The sequence below is a fragment of the Falco naumanni genome, chromosome 4, assembly GCF_017639655.2.
Source record: "Falco naumanni isolate bFalNau1 chromosome 4, bFalNau1.pat, whole genome shotgun sequence".
Taxonomy (NCBI): Eukaryota; Metazoa; Chordata; class Aves; order Falconiformes; family Falconidae; genus Falco; species Falco naumanni.
The window spans coordinates 11,474,262-11,493,334 of NC_054057.1; the positions used below are offsets into that span (position 1 = coordinate 11,474,262).

Here is a 19,073-nt window from a genome sequence, read left to right on the forward strand (position 1 = left end):
TAGTTAAAGGAAAGCAAATGCGTACTGAATGCCCATTTTATTAAGATCTTTTTACTACTTTTCTTCTTGAGTGAAATTTAGACTTCTGTTTGGGGACTGTGTTGTCAGTAATAATCTGCACACTTGTTTAGAAAAGAGAAATTTAAAACAGAACTGTTACTATGGATATCTGCTTTTTAAATATTAACTTCATAAAAATGCCATATCCGGATTTGACATGATGTATGGTCTCTGTTCAAAGAAGATAAGCTGTCATGTCATATACCTGTTTATTAATGCCTGCAGATTGTGTGTTGATGTTATGTATCATGGCAAAGATCCACTTATTAATGCCTTTGTGGTATGGATGAACAGGATGCATCTTTATAGCTCTAATGGTACTTAAAATTTTATGCCACAGGTTTTTGACACTGTGTTAAAGTACACAAACCTGTCTTGAAAAAGAGCTGGTTTTTTGATATCTAAGCCAAAGGGGTTTTTTGTGTTTGGCATAGCTGCCTCAAGCCCCAGTTTTTTCTTTCTCTTTTCCCTATGCACCCCTACTGTTCCACAAGAGCTGTTTTTTCTCAGAGGTCTCTCTGTAAGTGCAGTCAGGTTTGGACTCAACAGCCATTCGAATCTACCCAGCTTCTGCCCAAACAGCACATGTTGTGAGCAGTCACAAAATGTCGGGTTTCTATGAAACGTAAACAAAAATAGTGATTCATCTTATTTAAAATGTTGGTCGGGGCCCAGAAAAGAAACTGGACTGTCTTACAGCACCATGTTGCGGATGCTGTGGCAGATGTTATATATTGCTGTGAGACCCAATGTGACCTGGTGGTCATGTTCAGTGCAGTTGTTGGGGTGGGGTGGTCTACAGAACCAGTTTGTCCAGCCAGCCAGTGGCCTGGTCCTTCATATATAAGGTGAGGATATAAACTGCAAGCCAGATGATTGGTGTGGCAGTATTCCGTCTGCCTCCCTGTCCTCATGGTCTGCTGCTCTTCCTCGGGAGCTAAAGGTGGATCTCCTAGTCCTCTCTTGGATTCTGCACATATGGCAAGATTTGCTTCCGTGTTTTCTCATAGGATAAGCGACATGAAGACACACAACAGGCAGTTCAGTCACATAGCAAATACAGTTGCTGCATGACAAGAAATTTAGTAGAGTGATGGGTTGGCCCTGGCTAGCAGGCAGATACCCACACAGTTGCTTGTTCACTCACTACTACACCCCTGGCCCAAGCAAGATGGGGGAGAAAATAGGAGCAGGAGCAAGAAGACTCATGGGCTGAAATAAAGGGAATCACTTACCAAGTACTGTCATGGGCAAAACAGACTCGACCTAGGTAATTTAACTTAATTTATTGCCAGCTAGCATAAATATTTAATTACTGATTTGGGTATTGGTTATTGGGAAACAAAATTAAAACCCTAAAACCCTTAGGGTGAAAAAAGCCACCTTTCCTCCCTCTTTTCCAGGCTTATTTTATTCTAGACATTTCTCCTCCCCTGCTGCTGCTGCAGGCCACGCTCAGTCCCCTCAGCGAGGCAACGAGTGCTGCAGGGGTTGGGGCCGGGTTATAGCGGTTTCTCTCTGCACACCCATGGGCTGCAGTTGCCTCCAGCGGTGTACCTGCTCTCCACCATGCAGCATCTCCTACTCATCTGACGTTGTTATTCTCTCCTACCCTCTGTTTCCTCCTCCGTTTCCTCCTCCTCTTTCTCTCTAGCATTTTCTACCCCTCCATAAATACATTTTAATTGAGGTTGCACCAGCTCCACTGATGGGCTCAGCTGTGTCTGGGTGTAACTTAACTTTTTATTCTGTATCACGTGCTAGTGTGTATTGTTTTATTCACTGACAGGTGTAGTTTGTACTTTAGCATGAAGGACAGAGGACTTGTATGGACAAGGTGATTCACTTTAGCCTATATTCTTAGGAATCCTTCAGGTTGGCTGCTTATGCAGGGGAGGGAAAAGGCAAAGGATTAAAACATTGCTTGAATGCTAAGCACAGAGCCGCAGAGATGCTGTTGTGGGGGAATGCTAGTCCTTTCAAGTGAGGGTTAATACAGGTGCCAGCAATAATGCTTTGAATGTCAGCATAATGCAGTACCAGGTGTTCTGGTATAACTCTGTGTGGGCACTTGGAATAAAAGTGGTCTTTTTCACTTTAGGTTTTCTTTTTTGGAAGGAATCAGAATAAAAGTGAAAAATCTATTTTTATTCCAGGTGAGAGAACCAGTGCAAAAACTTGCACTGCTAGAATTACTGCCCTACTGGTGCACACCTTGCATTGTGCTGGTAGAATTCCCTCTCAGCATCCCGCAGAGATGAATGTTGAGTTGCGTTAGGCCTTCAGCAGCACGTGCCAAAGCTCTACAGAGAGACCTCATTTGGTTTTCAAGAGTTGGGAACTTGAGGAATTGCAGTTTAATTAGACATCTTTTATGTCAGGCAACACTGACTAAAATCTTTTTAAAAGCATGTGATTATCCTAAGTTGGAAGTAATGTATATACACAATGTAATTCATACTATCCCTTTCACCTTCAGATTCGATACATTTGCCTGTAACATTTTTATCCGGTTTAGCTAGTTTTTCACAGAAGGATTGAATGTAGTTACTGTAAAGATTTGAGTATAGTTATTTCATTATTGTGTGCAATGCTGATCTCTGGTTGGAGTTTAAAAAACTTGTAAGTTTACACGTGATGCAAATGTCTAATTTAAGTTCTACTGAAATCAGAAGCAAATGGCCCATATCTTGAACACTGGAATAAAGCTGTTGATGGAGAAGTTTGTATTATTGAAATCTGTGTGTTGCAGAGGAACTTGCCGTGGCTGAGTTTGAAGCTTCGTATGGTCACAGAGAGCAAAAAATACTTCACTAAAGCTTGCGAACAGTGTTTGAAGCCTCTTATCCTCATAATTGTCTTTGTTCTAGATTTATGACTGATGCAGCTCGACGTGAGCAAGAGTCTTTGAAGAAAAAGATTCAGCCAAAACTCTCTTTGACTTTGTCAAGCACAGTGTCCCGTGGGAATGTATCTACTCCACCTCGCCACAGCAGTGGAAGCCTTACTCCTCCAGTCACCCCTCCAATCACCCCCTCCTCTTCATTTCGCAGTAGTACTCCTACAGGTAAGCACCTACAGTTTGGTTTATCTCAAATAAACTAGCAATTTTGCTCATGGCATTTGGAGAACAATAGACATACTGTGGCATTGAGAAGAAGAGCCACTAAAAATAAAACAGAAAAGCTTTGGGCTCTTTTATTTGCATTTGGTTTGCACTCTGTAAAATATGTTTGGGCATTTGTTTCCAAACTCCTTGCTAAAGCAGAGAAAGGCACTAACTTTAAAAATCACAGCTGAAATTATTATATAAAGAAACTAACCTTACCAGAAATACCAAATGTGCAAAAGCCCCCCCGATGTATCAGTAAGAGAGCTCTGCGCATGGTATGGTGCCTGTTTAAGATACAAATAAAAGTGTTTGAGTGTTTGGGATCTTCCTCTCCACCCCTCTTTTATTGTGGGGGATTGAGTTCATAGATAACTAAGTGGACAGCCATTTAATGTTTTAGTATTAATGATTAAATGGAAAACTCACAACGGTCCTTCTGACACTTTCTGGAAGTTCTGAAATGAATTGATTGTTAAGTATGTCCCTGGATATGAAAAAGGGAAGCATGCTGAGAACAGCTAAATGATAAAATCACAATGTAATTCAGAAAATTTTAGAAGATTTTCTTAATTACCTCCTATGTGAAACAAACTGATTCATTTCCTTGACATCTGATAGATGTCAAGGAATTATTGCTTTCTTTTGTTTTACTTTTTGTAAAACTTCTGGGAAGGCTAATTCATGATGTGGTCAGTAGTATAACTTGGCATTATTTGTCAGGAACATTGGTTAGCGATATACTCTTTGACACATATTCCATCAAATATTAAAGAAAAAAAGCCAGCAGCTGTCTATTGAAATACTTTTATTTTTATTGTTTATATGTTTCAAACTTGTCAAAGTTCTCAGAATATTACTTTACTTGTAGTTAAGAGAATCAGCTTGTTATGGCTAACTGAATATCTGGGAATCCTGCCTGCCAGGTTATAAATAATACCAGCTTCCACTTTTTGCACCCTCTGTTCCAAGTTCCCCATTGGTGCCCTGTTCCAAAGTTAGGGTTTGTAATAGCCTGGTAGCAAAAATGACATACTCTTTCTTGAAGATTTTTTTTTTTTTACTTAACTATCAACTCAGTTGCACTTCAGCAGCCTCAGCCCAGAATTTCCATTTTTGTCATCTTAAAAAGTTTTTCTGAACCTAAAAGAAGCATTGAGGTTTTTCTGATAACTACATAATTTTCCCCAGTTGCTTGGCATAGGATTTTGTCCTCTGCGATGGTTCTAACTGCGTAGATGAGGTGCTCAAGAGTCATGAGGTGGCTGAGTTTCTGTCAGTGCAGTGCCTCAGAGGGAGCCCAGCAGACGCATTTTAGATACGCAGCTCAAGTGTGTGTTATTGGCTGATGCAAATCTTTTTCCTTCAAGTGCAAGTATATATGGCAATTGTCTAGCAAGGTGATAAAACAAAGGATAGTTAGGCAAGATCTGTTTCAGGAAACAATTTAGAGTATGTAAATCATACGGCATTTCAGCTTCGCAGTGCCTACGTTCTCAAGCTCTACAGGCATACCCTCCACTGCATCCAGTGAGAATGAAGAATATTGCTGTATCCCTTCTCTGCGATCCTGTTTGATTTGTACTCCAAACAAACTCTTGTTAACTTGTCTTGGAATACAGATAAACATGTATGTTGTGGTAACTTAAGAAAACAAAGAGGCAGTTTCTCCTTAGGTTGCCTGAAAGGGTGTCAGCTGGGTTGGTATTAAATATTTGTTATAATCCAAATATAACCGTTATTCTCATCCTCCTGTAGACCTATACTTTGTCAAAAATAAAATAGGATTGCTCTGACCCAATCTATTAATGAAAAAATCTCAATTCCCATCTCAGATGTTTGATACCTTATTAGGGTACCAAACTTCAGCAGGGTGCCTGGCATCACTGTTACTGCACAAGGTGTAACTCCAAGATGGTGACGCTTTAGATGCCAGAAAGAAAGCGTGCGTTACGGGCTAGTGAGATGGCATACAAGTATATGTGTCCCTCAGCAGAGAGTGTCTGTCCTATATGGCTATTCGCCTTTTTTGTTTGAGGTGGAAAGCAGGATCTTCACTAATCTTTTGGGTCCCATATTCTGTGTGCTGTCCTCCCTTTAGGTATGCTGCTTGTCTCTGCTTTCCTAGGTGTGGGTAGTCTTATCTTGGGTGAAGCCAGCAGCTGCCTGAATCCCAGACACCTTTGTGCACGTCCTTACAGCTAGGTCCTGCCGTTTCCTGATCCTGTTAAACTACTGTTGTCACCTTTCAGTAAAGTGTAATTTCATATAATGATCTCTCATTCACGGATTGACCAGACTCGAACCCACTTAGCTTGTGAAATTTGATAAGAAACAGTTCAAGGTGGTTTGGCTGCAGAGAGTGGTTAAGTTTTGCAGTAAAAATCTATGCCAAAAGACTACGGGCCAAATTCGCAGACAGACCTGAGCAGCTTCCAAGCTGACACACATACATGCTGCAAATGTTGCATGCATATGTATAGCACCTTCTTCTGCGTAAATGAGATTATTCATGTAGCGGCAGAAATACTCACCAAAGAAGTGTGCTCTTTAAGGCTCTTCTCAGGTAATGAGGCAGACATGTATTTATCTGCAGACTCTGTATGTGTTAGTCCCCTGAAACGGCCCGTTTGTGGTTTTGGTAGGAAGTAGAAATGCAGCAGTTAATTTTCTGTGCCTCCCTTCTGTTCCCTCAGTGGTGACTGGCATGTGCTCTCTGCTTACATTTGGCTTTTTGTTCCCTCTCCTGTAACAAGTTTTCTCTTCTTCTTGAGACCTGCATCCTCTAATGGTTGCAGAAAGTTCACTTTAAAAATTTGTTCCAGTTTTTGTTTTAACAATAGTGTCTCCTGGGAGACACTGTTTAGTAGGCTTAATGCTCTTGTTAGAGTTTGCAGGCGGGATTTAGCAAAAGAAATGGCTTCCATCAGCAATACAGGCTCCTTAGGGTGATAGGGCAATACGGCTAAGTAGCACCAGCACATAGCTTATTTTGGAAAGATGTTAACAGTCTGCAAACATTGAAATGTCTCTTTATTTAAGGAGCGCTCAATTAAGTCACAAAACTTATGTTGCCTTTATTTTGAAATGTCAATTTTAAACCCACAAAACTAATGAAGTCTAGTTATGGATAGAAATGGGGCTGACATTGCATCTTTAACATACGCTGTTAATTTTTTAAATGTTTTCATACATCTGTGTGGCTCACAGATGAAAATTCTACCCCTGACTTCCTGGCTTTTGAGTGTAAGTCAGAGCATTGATGTTCCTTTGAAAATTATGATATCTCTTCATACTGGAAAGCTTTAAGAAAGAGTAAGTGATAGTAACTTATTGGTAATTCCTTATCAAAATAACCTGGTCCCAATTTTAGTTACAGAAGTAATTCATAGTAATGAATCTCAGACTTAAAAATATATTAAAAAAATAAAACTATGCATTGAAGCAGTGCCAAAAATCATCTGAAACCACTGGTTTAGTTTTGTTTGTTTTTTCTTCCATATTTATGACTTTTTTTTCCTTTTCCCTTTCCTTTTCCCTTTCCCTTTCTTCCTTTTTTTTTTTTTTTTAATTTTTTTTTTTTTTAAACAATTCCAGGCCTGGTATAGTAAATTTCAGCCTGGAGTGAAGTTTTGGCCTCCTTATAAATCCTAAAGCATGACTTTAATGCTACCAACTGGCTTTTTAATGGCTCAACCCTAAGTCTTACCCACACCCAAAAAAAATCTAGAATGTTTTAAAACCTCATAATTAGCATTACATTTTGCTGTGAAGAAGCTGGCTCACAGACCTCCTTTCCTGTTTATTTTGATTTTAATAGATTACAAGTTATAACATTTACGCTGGTTTAATAGGTTTATAGACCTACTTACTGCCTGATCGTGTTGGGCAGTGGATGGCAGCCAGTCCTGGCAGCGAGCGTGGAGGATGCTATGGTTGGCTGGAACAGCTGCGGCCGTCTGTCAGTCCTTCCACTTGTAAAGGAGATGAAAGAGCAAAGTTTTCATGGGTGGTCATAGCTGACCCCATGGGAGAATTGGCAAGTCCCATTTTGATTTGCAGCTGTCATTTAAGTAGGTGACTAACTATTGGTTTATCTTATTAATTAGGATAAATGCCTTTCTGGGGAGTCATATTTGTGCAGTCATTTTTGATTGACTGCATTTGAAAGATTTTTACCTTTCCTTAATACGGCAAACTTCCTTGAAATTTCCCCTAACCCAATCTTAATATTTACAAAAGTGACCCCATTTTCTACCCACAGAAATACCTAACTTCTCAATCTTTTTTTCTTTCTAGTAAAACATGAAAGTAATAATTAATTTTAATTTGGAGTAAGAAATACTTTGGATTTCTTCATTACTTTACTTAGGATTGACCCTAACCTTTAAGGAATCTAAGATCTAATCAATGATGTTGTAATCAAATATCTCTAAAAATTCAGTACAGCAGTATTTTAATGTCTAAAAAAACTAACAAACTATGAGGCTTTCAAGTTAGTGTTGTTGATGTAGAAACCATTAAATTTCCCACCTGAGGACACTATTTGAATGATGATTTAGTAGATGTATAGTAACTGAGTTTCAGCCAGTTAGAACATATGATGTGAAATGGGCCAATTTTTTTCTGGTAAATCATATTAGTGGTGAGCCATGACTTTATATAATATGTGATTGAAAGACATAAAATGAAATTCAATATCTTTTCAATGAAAAAAAAAATCAGTCTTCAACTAGTGTGTATTTTCGGAGCCTGGTGTAATTAGAAGTAATGTTGATACCAAGTGTGACTGCATTCTTAAATAACTACAATGATTTCAAATATATTTGTGTTTGTTGTAGGTTTAGTTAAAAAACTAAAGAGAATTGTGTCCCATTTACATCATTAGAGAATATCTTCTAAGATTGTAATAGTTATATATAAAACTGTTATTCAAGAAAATTAATGGATTCTTATAACTCAAGACTATGAATCTTTTCTCCTATTCAGCTGGATTTTGTTCAGGATTTGAATGCAACTACTGGCAAACCCAAAAAACTTACAGCTTCCTTCTTGTGTTAATGAGTGTTCTTGCCACTGATGAAATAATTTAGAGTTTCATTGTTCCCTCTGTGGGTGACTAATTTACAGGAGTGGAATGTATGTGTATTACAACTAAAGAGCTCCTTTTTCCTCCTGCCAGAGGCAGCTGGGACTCAGAAATTAATCTGTAAGGATCCACCTTGCTTCTGGTTCATTAAGGACTTGTCTGTCGTGGGAGCTTTGATTCTCAGAAGCAAAGCACTGTGTGGCAGTTTATGAGTTTTCCCAATAAACCTTGTTATCTCAAGTAATGTTATGTCAGTGACATGAGATATTGTTCCTATAATTCTGCCCTATAGCACTTGCCTTCATGGATAACTCATGAAGGAATCCCAGTGGCCTCCTCGAATCTGTTCCCTTTTCTTTTTTAAGAATGCAAAAGTTGAAAGAAAACCACCCATTGTTTGCTGGTAAAAGCAATCAAAAATACAATGGTAACCAGCCATTGGAATTAGGCATTGAAACAGAGTAACAGGCATGCTGGAAACTAATATGGTTTAGATTCCAAATGTGTGTTTAATTTTTGTTACTTTAAGTTGTTTAAAAAAATGCATTGTCTTGTAATGCAAAAGCTCATTCCTTTTCGTAGGTATCAAAGCAGCTAACATTTCAGTACAGTTTCCATATGTTATGCTTTCAACAATGAAGTAATCATATGGCAGAGACAGCTGTTTTGCAGAGTGTTTTAACAGCACGTTAAACAGAAACCAGCAAGAAAAAAGAGATCTGCTCACCTAAGCGACTTAGTAAGTTTAAAGTGGACAGTAGAAATGTCAAATAACAGGGTTCCGTCCCCACCCCCAAATGCACTGAGGAATGAGAAGAGTTACGTGCTCAAACTGTTTTTGTTTATGGATGCGCTATTAATACATAGCAATTTAATCTGAGTTTGTAGCAGAACTGCTATTTACATATTTGGCTTCTGTCAGCAGGTGGCATTTTTGAACTCCATATTAGGTTGAATCACAGTAGACTGCGAACCATTAAAATCACTATTAATTTTATAATCATCTGCAACAGCTTGGGGGTGCAATGCAGATTGGCTCAATACTGCTACAGCTATAGAGAGCTCGCTGGTTTGAGGTGGACTTTTTTTTAAGGATAGAGCACAGCAAAATATTATTTGATTAAGATTTTAAAGATGCTTGAAATTAGACTTTGGAGTCAGGACAAGTCAGTGGAAACAAGTACACATTACTGGCTTTTTGAAAATTGTGCTACAGGTTCAGGTCACGTGCTTAAGCACATGATTAATGTTAAGCACCTAATACTGAGGAGGTGAATGCCTGACTTTGAGCACATAACAAGCATTTTGTCAGACTGGAATGAAGTACTCTGCACTTGCAGAGTTGCAAGCTCAAGAATTCACGTATGTACAAAAGCCTAACTTCAGCCATTCACTTAAAAAACTCTTCACCCGTATTAGTGTATTGTAAATGCTCAGGTTTAATTATTACACCTTATGTTAATGTAGTGTAGTATCATGCAGATGTAATTGAAAAAATAATGAAAAGTAGAAATATGAGATCAAATCCCAGGGCTCTTATATTAAATCGTTGCTGAGAAATGGGCTGAGAGTGCTACATTTTTGTGTGTTTGACTTATGGGGTGTCTTGCATAGTAAAGCACAAATCAACCAAGTTCTACTGCAGCTTGAAAAAACACTTTCAGATGTCTGAGGAACCATCTCAGTAGTTGTTCAGATTGGCAGAAATTTCTGCTTGCTTAATTGCCTGTTCAGAGACTGAAGAACTTGTATGCTATGTTTTTATTAAAAATTAGAGACATAGACCCACTCTTGTATAAACAGTATGGGCAAAAAACTAAGCCATACTTCTCAAAATGAAGACCAAATTCTGTTCTCCAACATAATGGAAGTTTGTCTGAATGCATTCAATATTTCAGGCCTGCAAGGTACGATAAAATCTGTGATAAAATACTTGAGGCAACTGTATTGTGGTCTGTGGCAAAAGTTTCCTCTGAGGGACTTCACTGGTGCCAGGATTTCACATTTCTGTGCAGATGACGAAAGAGAACTTTCTTTATAATTATTGGAGCCAACATGGTTCCATCTAATTGCAGGTTTGGGGGCCTATATTAATCCTGCATGCTAATTAATATATACCTATGTTTGCCCAGCATTTAGCAGTCTGAGGCACCTATTGTAACAGAGCCTTATGGGTGTTCTTGTAAAAAATAAATACATAAATAATAATCAAAAAAATAATGAATGGCATTGTACAAAACAGTTGATCAACATATGACTTAACTAGAATGTACGTGTGTGCTTAGACATGGTATGAGACTTTAACGTGAGCTTTTGGCTGGGGTTGTGGCTGAGCATGAATAATGCATAAAATCTGTGGTAGTTTCTAGTTTCTGCCTTAAGGAATAAAGCTATAGTAGAAGGTTTCCAATAACAATGAAAATAATAAGTAAAAGCGCAATTATTTCCTATAGGGGTTTTCTTAGCACAGGTGGGATTTGTTCCCAGCAACAGCTAAAAGATGTTAATTTTTCAGCACTAGATGCCCCATTCCTGTTCTAGAGAGCCAGGCTTTAACCTGGTACGTATTCGACTCTTTCCTCTAGTAATCCAGAGTGAAAAATGCTCAAGTGCTTGTCACTGTGCTTGACTAAGTGCTTCTGAAATAGATCTCTTTTTCTACCAGTCATCTGCTCTCAGGTGGCTGTCCAGGTTCCGTAGAGAAGCAATAGTATGTATTCCGTTGGTTACTCACTGCCAAACCCACCCAACCAAAAGACTTACATTCCCAGAAGATACTGAAACTTAAGTTTGGAGGCTCTTTGGAGCCAAGATGATCATGGTATTGCATGCGCAACAACCGTGCTGTTGTGTCATCTTGGGCGTGACTGCACGAGAAATAATAATTACTAACTTAAAGCCTCAATCGAGCAGTTTGAAATTATCACGAAGACCAGGAACGTTATCTTATAGTCAAACCTGCACAAACTGGTGGCTCCAAGTACACCTAGATTGTATGGAAGGAACTGTATCTCGATGTCCCAAAGCAGCTGGAGGTCTCTTCTGCTGAGGGACCACTGCCAGGCTGCTGGAACTCTTGTTGCCTGTTTTCTTGATCAGTTCCGTGGAATTCTGATAATGCAGTGGCAATAACTTCCAGCAATGGACCGGTTTCTCATCGTTACTTTTGGAGATAAACAATAACATCCTGTAGGAGCATGGAGGGGGCTGTAGCCCCTCAGTGTTGCTGAGGGTCAGGAGGGAAAGTGGAATAGATGTGCAGAAAGGGAAGGGGAGAGAGATTTTGCCTAAGAAATCTAAACAGGACAAGTGTTTACAGACAGAACTTTTCTGTTTAAGTTTTTTCATTTTCATTTTCGATCTACCAAAGAGTATCTTGATCTTTATCCTTTGTAGCATTTTGTTACATGCCATTTATTGAAATCTAGCTGTGTGATTACATGGCTACCTGCTCTGCAGTTTGGCTGGACCCCAGATGAAGGGCGAGGGTTGCCCTAGGCTTGACGGCTGGATCTCTTGCAAGGGAGGCCATGGTGCCCTTCTTTTTGTCCGCTAGGCAAAACTGGAGTCTTTAAGGACTCCGCAAACCCCAGCCCCCATTTGCCTTATGGGGGTTACCTGGTTTGTTTTACAATAGGTTTGAGACTCACCAAAGTCTCTCACCTCTTCCAGGTGCAGGTGGGCCAGGTGAGAGAGGAGGGTCGGTTAAGTGTTTGCAAGGAGCACAGGGGCCCCAAGAGAGCGTGACACTGGTTCTTTCAAAGTCCTGAGCTTTGTGGTATGGATCCTGGAGTATTTCTGCAGGGCTGTACTAGACAAGTCAACACATCCCGTGAGCATCTTACTTTTCCAGACATTGGGGATTCCCACTGATTCAAAGCTTAACTTTGTAAAGACAGAGCAAAATAATAGGGATTCTCATGTAACTAACCTCATCTATGGTTTTCACGAGGGCGCATATTATGATAACCTCCCCTTTTTTTAATTCCATCCTAAAATAACCTAAGTACAAGAAGGCCTATACTACATTCACAAAATGAAATTATTTAACAGTGGTGTTTACAACAATTGAAATTACTTTTGAAGTTACAAGGCCATTTGTAAGTGTATATAGAGGAAAGTAAGATTGAAGTGAAGATAGCTGATGGGGGAAAATAGGGCTGTACTGTGGCGGGAAATACATGAAGGCTTTGGGGTTTTTTTATTCACAATTGTTTTCATAGCTTCTCTCTGCATTTTCTGTGTTTCTTTCTTTTCCTGCCTTATGGGTGCATTTCCCTTATAATTCTGTTCAGTTTCTCATCTGCTTCTTAACTTGGCAGCAAAAATCTGTTGAGCCCAGCTTGCAGTAAAAATATGTTCTAGGAAGATGGACTCAATTGTCAGATTCTGTGCTTTCCAGTAGAACTCTGAATCTTGCCAGAGGAGAAGGCACATCAAAAATTTAACATTGCATCTTAATTACCTCATCACACTCACTACAGGTAGCTTTACATGTAACACCCTCTTTGTTGTACTTCATCTTCCCAGCCCCTTCAGAGCATTCTTGTTTGATACAGACATAAATTGCACTGGCAATTGTAAAGCTACTGTGCTGTAGGATTGTATTTTAGTTGCACATACCTGTAATTAATTGTATGGGAATTTTCACAGTATTCTCCCCAAGGAACAATTTCATTGAAAAGTAACAGAGTTGTCTAGACTATAGCAACTCATAAAATCATCACTAGTTTTGGGGTTTGAGCTACAAAGCGGCAATAGAAACATGGCCTGTAGATTTAAAGTACTTCCAAGCACAGGAACTGTTTTATAATCCCCATCGTAGTAGTCTAACCTGGCAAACTTTTTAACAGGGTGGAGAACAAAAAATGTACAATAAGCTTAAAGTAAAGATTATCTCTGTGCTAATTTGTGATAGCTTTTTTTGGTGGAGAACCACACCCACTGTACATAGACCTTTCTTCCCCCAAATATGTAGAAGAATACACATTTTGTAGAAAGCGCATTGTGCCCGCCTTTCACAGCTTGTGGCATAAAAGGTTTAACGTAGGAATAGCATGACACTCAAAAAGGAGCTTCAGTGGTTCTGGGTAACAATGACTGCGTTTGTGTTTGTGTGTTTATTCTGCAAAGGCCAACTGGTGCAACAATTTTTTTTTTTTTTACTATTTAGCTTTAAAGTAATCTGCTAAATTACCTTGAAAATTACTAATTGAAAGCACAGATTTTTTCAGAAAGTTGGAAACTGTAGTTGGGCACATGGAAATTTTACGTGCTTATTTATATCATGTATATGTATATGCACGTGTGTGTGTGTATACATATGTATATATAAAATACTACACTGCAAGATTTAACAGGATTTGTACCATTGTAGTGCCCTGAGAACTGAAAAAATTGCTCTAGCTATACGAGTGCTGTATGTCTGCATACTGAAAGCAGTTACGGTTTTCAACGAGTTTTTATAGTGCCTAGCATTGAAAAAGCATACTTAGGCCAGAACTTCAGTGTACTGAAGATGGTGAAACTTAAGCAAATGTTCGAGTTTTCCTTGCATTGTAGCCAAAGCAAATCCAAAGTAGAAAAAAGCAAAGACTAACATACCATTTCATACTCAATGACTTCAAACACAGAGAGGTTTATTTCACAGGGGAAGCTGTGTGAGTCCATATTAGCGAGTCAATGGCCATCAAAATGATGTAAAATTATAGGGAAAACAGGGTGGTTTGTAGCTTTTGTGTATTACCAAGTGAACTAAAGGCTATGAAACATTCGCCAACCCCCAAAACTACATATTCTCTTGTCTGTTTAGTACTTGTGGCCTGGCAGGTGAAAGACATCATCCTAGTTCTTGCTGAAGATGAAGGCTGGTGCTTTGTCCGTGCTAGCATAGGGTCCCTCTTGTAAGGTTTTTCCGTGTATAGTCAGACAGCATCGTTCATGGCAGTTTCTGAGCACTTCTGCCTCTAATGCCAAAGGATACAAGAAGCCAAGGAGCAATGGAAAATAACAACTTGAAAAGTACTTTCATTTCAACCTCAGCCCAGTGATAATATCATCTGAAACACTGAAACAACTCACACCTGCTAACATATGTTTTATGTACCTGATTGAAACAGTGATAGCCTCAAAGAAAGGTCTGTGACAGCAGACCCGTCACAGTGCGGATTTTATTTTATCAGTATCTTTAAAAAAAAAAAAAGAAAGGAAACACGACGCCCCGCTGAATGTGTTCTTATGTTTGGGTGTTAAAAATGCATTTCGTTCTCAACACGAAGTAGGACTAATTAAAAAACATAACTGATCTTTTGTGTAGATTTTTTGTGTAGGCAGGATGACAAAAGCCTTGATTCTGGCTCAGAATAGGCCAGTATATAAAAAAACTAAAATAGGCATTTTGGTCCTTACTGAGTAATTCTGAGTATTGTCATTAGGACTATCTTTCAAATTATACTGATGGAGTTTCTTAAACCTAGATGCTCAGAGCATTTAAAAGCAGGTAGAGAGAAGTGGTAGGTATGTTTTTGTGCAAAATAAATCCTCCAACCCATCAGTGCATCAAAGTAGAGAATCTGCCATTGCCTCCATCGTTGCTGGTCAGGGGTTTGTAACCCTCCTGGGGCTCATAAGCATGAAATCCCCTCGGCCCAAAGCTGCTGAAAGAGCGCTGAGCTGCCCTGGGTCTCTGACGCTCTGCTGCACCCTGGTCCTCCATGGGCAGCTGCCACAGGATCCCTTTGGTGTGCTTCAGCCCATTCACACGTGAGGGTCTAAGGTCCAGCCCAGGAGCATCCTGGAAATCCCCACGTTTAATTCAGCTGAATCCTGCTGAAATCAGTGGTGCTCTTCGTGTGGGGGATGCTGCCTGCACAGTGATAGCTGCACAGTGCCTGGGACTGGAGCCTGGTCCTAGCTCGGTGCATCCTTGCTGGCATTCTGCGCTGATTAAGGCAGAGCGCCCAGCAGTCGTGGTGGGTAAGGACTGTGTGCATTAGCAGTTTTATGGCCTGTATGTAAGTGGCTCAATAGCTTTTGTACAGCTGTAAAGCATGTTCAACCCAATGGTATAAAACACATCTCAAATGTATTTTCATAGCTTCATAAACCATAGTTCATTTATGTAGGTACTTTTTATTGTAATCCTTTATCTTAAACAGGAAGCTGTTTCCTGATACCATTTCTATTTTTGTCATCATCTTTATGAAAAAAGGGATAAAGAAGAGAAAGAAAAACTACCTTTTTCTTATGTGCACCAAGAGAGTCCTTGAGTACAGTAATTGTGCCCTTAACTTGTATTTTTGTATTTCTAACCTCAGAATGCAGGGCTAGCAACTAAAAAGCCAAAATAACATTAATTATGACTGTTCTTCGCTGTGGTTTTTGGAGTATAAGTTTGGAACAGATGTTTGGGGGGAGAAGAAGGGGGAGGAAGGATGGATTGTTTCTTTTTCTCAGCCCCAACTGGTTTTAATTCTTTCTTGAACATTTTGAGAATATCTTTAAACATTTGCCAGGGTTCAATTAACATCCTGTGACTGAAGGTGGAAAATGTCCTACTTTGTTTTTCTTCAAACATATACCTGCTCTTGCTGCTCATGCCAAAGCCAGAGAAAGAAAGGATTCCAGCTGGCATAGGTTTTATTACTGTTACATTAATTTGCAGGTTAAGCCTCCAGTTGGGAGGGGTCTGCTGGATTGATTTATTTATTTACCTTTTTTATTTTCGTGATTTTAAGAAAGTGCTGTGTAAAACATTGCCATTTAATTACAGGAAGGTTTTGCTCTTTTTTGGTGAGCATTTAACAGCTTATTGTTTACATGGAGTTGTAGAAACCTAGTTTTAAAATATGTTTAAAGTAGAGATTGTGTTCTTGGGTTTATCATGTTTTTCCTGTACTACATATAAACAGAAGATTGTACATTATTGAAAGCCCTTTTTTGTGGAAAACAGGATTGGGGAAAAAAGTTTATATAAGAATGCAAAATAACTTCCCGAGACTATTGGCGCAGTGTGACCATAAAACCTCAACAGCACATTGTGCAGTGACATTATAACAATTTGCTTTAGCACCTCTGCAGCGTTCTCAGAAAGTCCTGTTCTACAAAACACATGCCGTGGTATCAGTTGACTGTTTTTTTCCAGAGTCAGTTCTTTACATGCATGTTTTTGTGATTAGTTGCTGTTTTGCAAGTAAAGTAATTGGAAGTGGCAATTTTTTTTTTCTTATTTGGCTTATTACATTTTTTATTTGCATACATTTATACATTCAATAAGTTGTAACATATCTGCTTATATAGGTGTGCAGGCGCCTTTTAGTGGATTTATAATCTCTGGGTTGGGATTTTCTGTGCCTTAGTTTTAAAGACTGTTCTTTCCTATACCGATATGAAGACACGGGTACATCAAAATAGGAAATGGCATACAATTGCTGCTAAGGCCAGATGAGAGTCCAGCTGCTCTACCAACCCCTGTATTGGAGGACTACTTTTTTAAACCTGAGTGTTACTAGTTTTGTTTCTCTTGTAGCCTAAGACGGAGAGCAGACCTCACGTGTAAGTAGTTCCCAATTTTTCTGACAGTGCGTAAGAATATATAATACTAATGTTATACTAATAGTACTTTAAATAAAAACCTTTATGTATTTTTTGTACCTTTATCATTTTAGCCTTTTACCACCAGGATTTTAGGGTCATTTCCCATATAGGCTAGCTCAGCTACAATCATTCTATACCAAAATACAGTATATTCAGTTCTGCGTTTTACCTATAGGATCTGAAACATCTGTGTGCTTTCCAAAGTGTAATTGAATATATTTTCAGTCACTTAAAATTCTTCATGTGCTTACATTGAGCATTGAAATGAAAACTACAGGTGATTTGAAACGTTGGACTTGACCTATCTACCATAGCATTTAAAACACCAACATTATCCGTGGATTGGGTGCATAACTACTTATGGGTTCATCCTGTTTGAGGTACCACCCTCCAGAACTGCTTTGCAAAGTACCTTTTCACACTGTCTCTGTCACTGTGCAAGTTTCAGTTGCCAATTGTGTGGTGACTGTGAGAAGGAGTTGAGGGTGTCCAGAAACATCCACCTATATCCTTGCTTGCTTAAATGTTCCCTTCTTTGGTATAGCAGACCCTACTCGCTAAGTACCTTGTGCATAAAAATAATATTAAAAACCATATTGCCCTTTGTATTTGAATCCATATACGCAGTATTACATGAGGTACATTTTTAAAATTCTCTTGATGCTTATTCACTAACTGAGCCTTGCTTCATCCAGAGATAATAGAAAATTAGTTCTTCCGAGTAGTGATAGTTCCTAAACAGCTTGTTATTTAGCGCTTGATACTTGGTCTGAGCTAGGGGAGGACTGCAAGGAAGGGTGGTTTCTCCAGAAGATGTTTTTCTGGCCTGATCCTGCTCTGGTTAGTGTCATAAGGAAGAGTAGGATGGTGGCAATGGCAACGGCTGAAGTGCAGGATGAGGGACATGTTGCTGGCGTGAGTGTGTGTAAGAGCAGCCTGGCAGCAACCGCTGCAGACCACACAGCCCGTGGGACCTGCTGTGCAGGGCTCAGCACAAGGCCAAGTCAATAGTAAGTTGTAGTTGCTATTTTGATGGCTCTTTTGTGATCGTGCAGAGGGATGGAGGTCGCTGCCAGCCTTGGCAAGTGCCCGTTTGACAAACCATAACCATCTCAAGCAGCTCCCTCGAGTGACAGCAGAGCTGCCAAGCATGCAGTTGGCTTTGAGAACAGATTTGCCTCTCCTCTTCCAGGAACGAGGTTGAGATACTTACTGGGATAAGAGAGAAAACTTTTAGCTGGGTGTGCTCGTGCCTGTTGGCGGAAGGAAGGCTCCAGCCTTCACTGTGGTGAACCTACTGCTGGTGTTACGTAGGTGCTCAATCCAAACCCTGGCATTGCCCTTGAAATTGGAAATACCAGTGTGCAGCGCTACACAGTGCTCTGCTTAAACCACTGTGGGGTTTCTTCAGTTGCATTTACATATACATTTACACCACCTTTGTGGACATGAATGATTAAAGTATTTTTGAAAATACAAGAAATTAATCAGAATGGACCTTTCAGAAAGGCTGGGAAGTACTTTCTGTCCTCTGAGTTCCCTTTTCCCCCTGCCCCCAAAACAAACAAGCAAGCGAAGGAAAAACCCTGGCTTAGTCTGTTTGGATGATCCAGGGTCTGAAATTTGTTGCCCGAGTAGACATTGTGCCACCCGTACTCAGCTCACAGCCAAGAGTCCTGCTGCAGCTTCTAGACCGGCATAGGAGCCGTGATGTATGTTGTTTAACTGTTTTGTATTTCATTGCCCCTAGCATTTATTTCCTGTGCTTTATACAAAGGAAGAATATTTCATTTTTAACTACTTGATACATCTTTGTATCAGCAATGAGTATCAGCTGTGGGAACATTCTCCCTGCTGGTGAGCATGGAGGAGACTGTGTGCGTCAGCAGGCACAGAGGGAAGAAGCTTGACAAATCCATAAATGTGCTTTAGTGTTAGACCAAAATTCACATAATATTAATAATTCACCTTTTTTATCAAGGAAGCTGTCATAGTGTATGGGAATGGAAACTTCATAACATAAAAAGTGCTCTCATAAAACTGTTTCTATGAAATACAAACTGCAAGTCCCGTGCGGGACAAAGTGTGAAGCTGAATTTTTATGAGAGATCATTGGAATTACCATGAACTTTTAGTGACACTAGCAATGTTGGTCCCCACTGTAGTAAGCTATTTGCTCATAGTTATTAATTGTATGCTTAAATGTATGCTTTCTGGTCA

At 39.5% G+C, this 19,073-nt stretch overlaps 1 protein-coding gene across 1 annotated transcript in view; it reads left to right on the plus strand.

Moving 5' to 3' along the window:
* JAZF1 (JAZF zinc finger 1) overlaps positions 1 to 19,073 on the plus strand; it is a 196,283-nt gene that overhangs the window by 161,415 nt on the left and 15,795 nt on the right. The window contains exon 3 of the mRNA XM_040589077.1: positions 2,931 to 3,127. Coding sequence (XP_040445011.1) covers positions 2,931 to 3,127 — 197 coding nt within the window. The remainder of the gene's footprint in view (positions 1 to 2,930; positions 3,128 to 19,073) is intronic.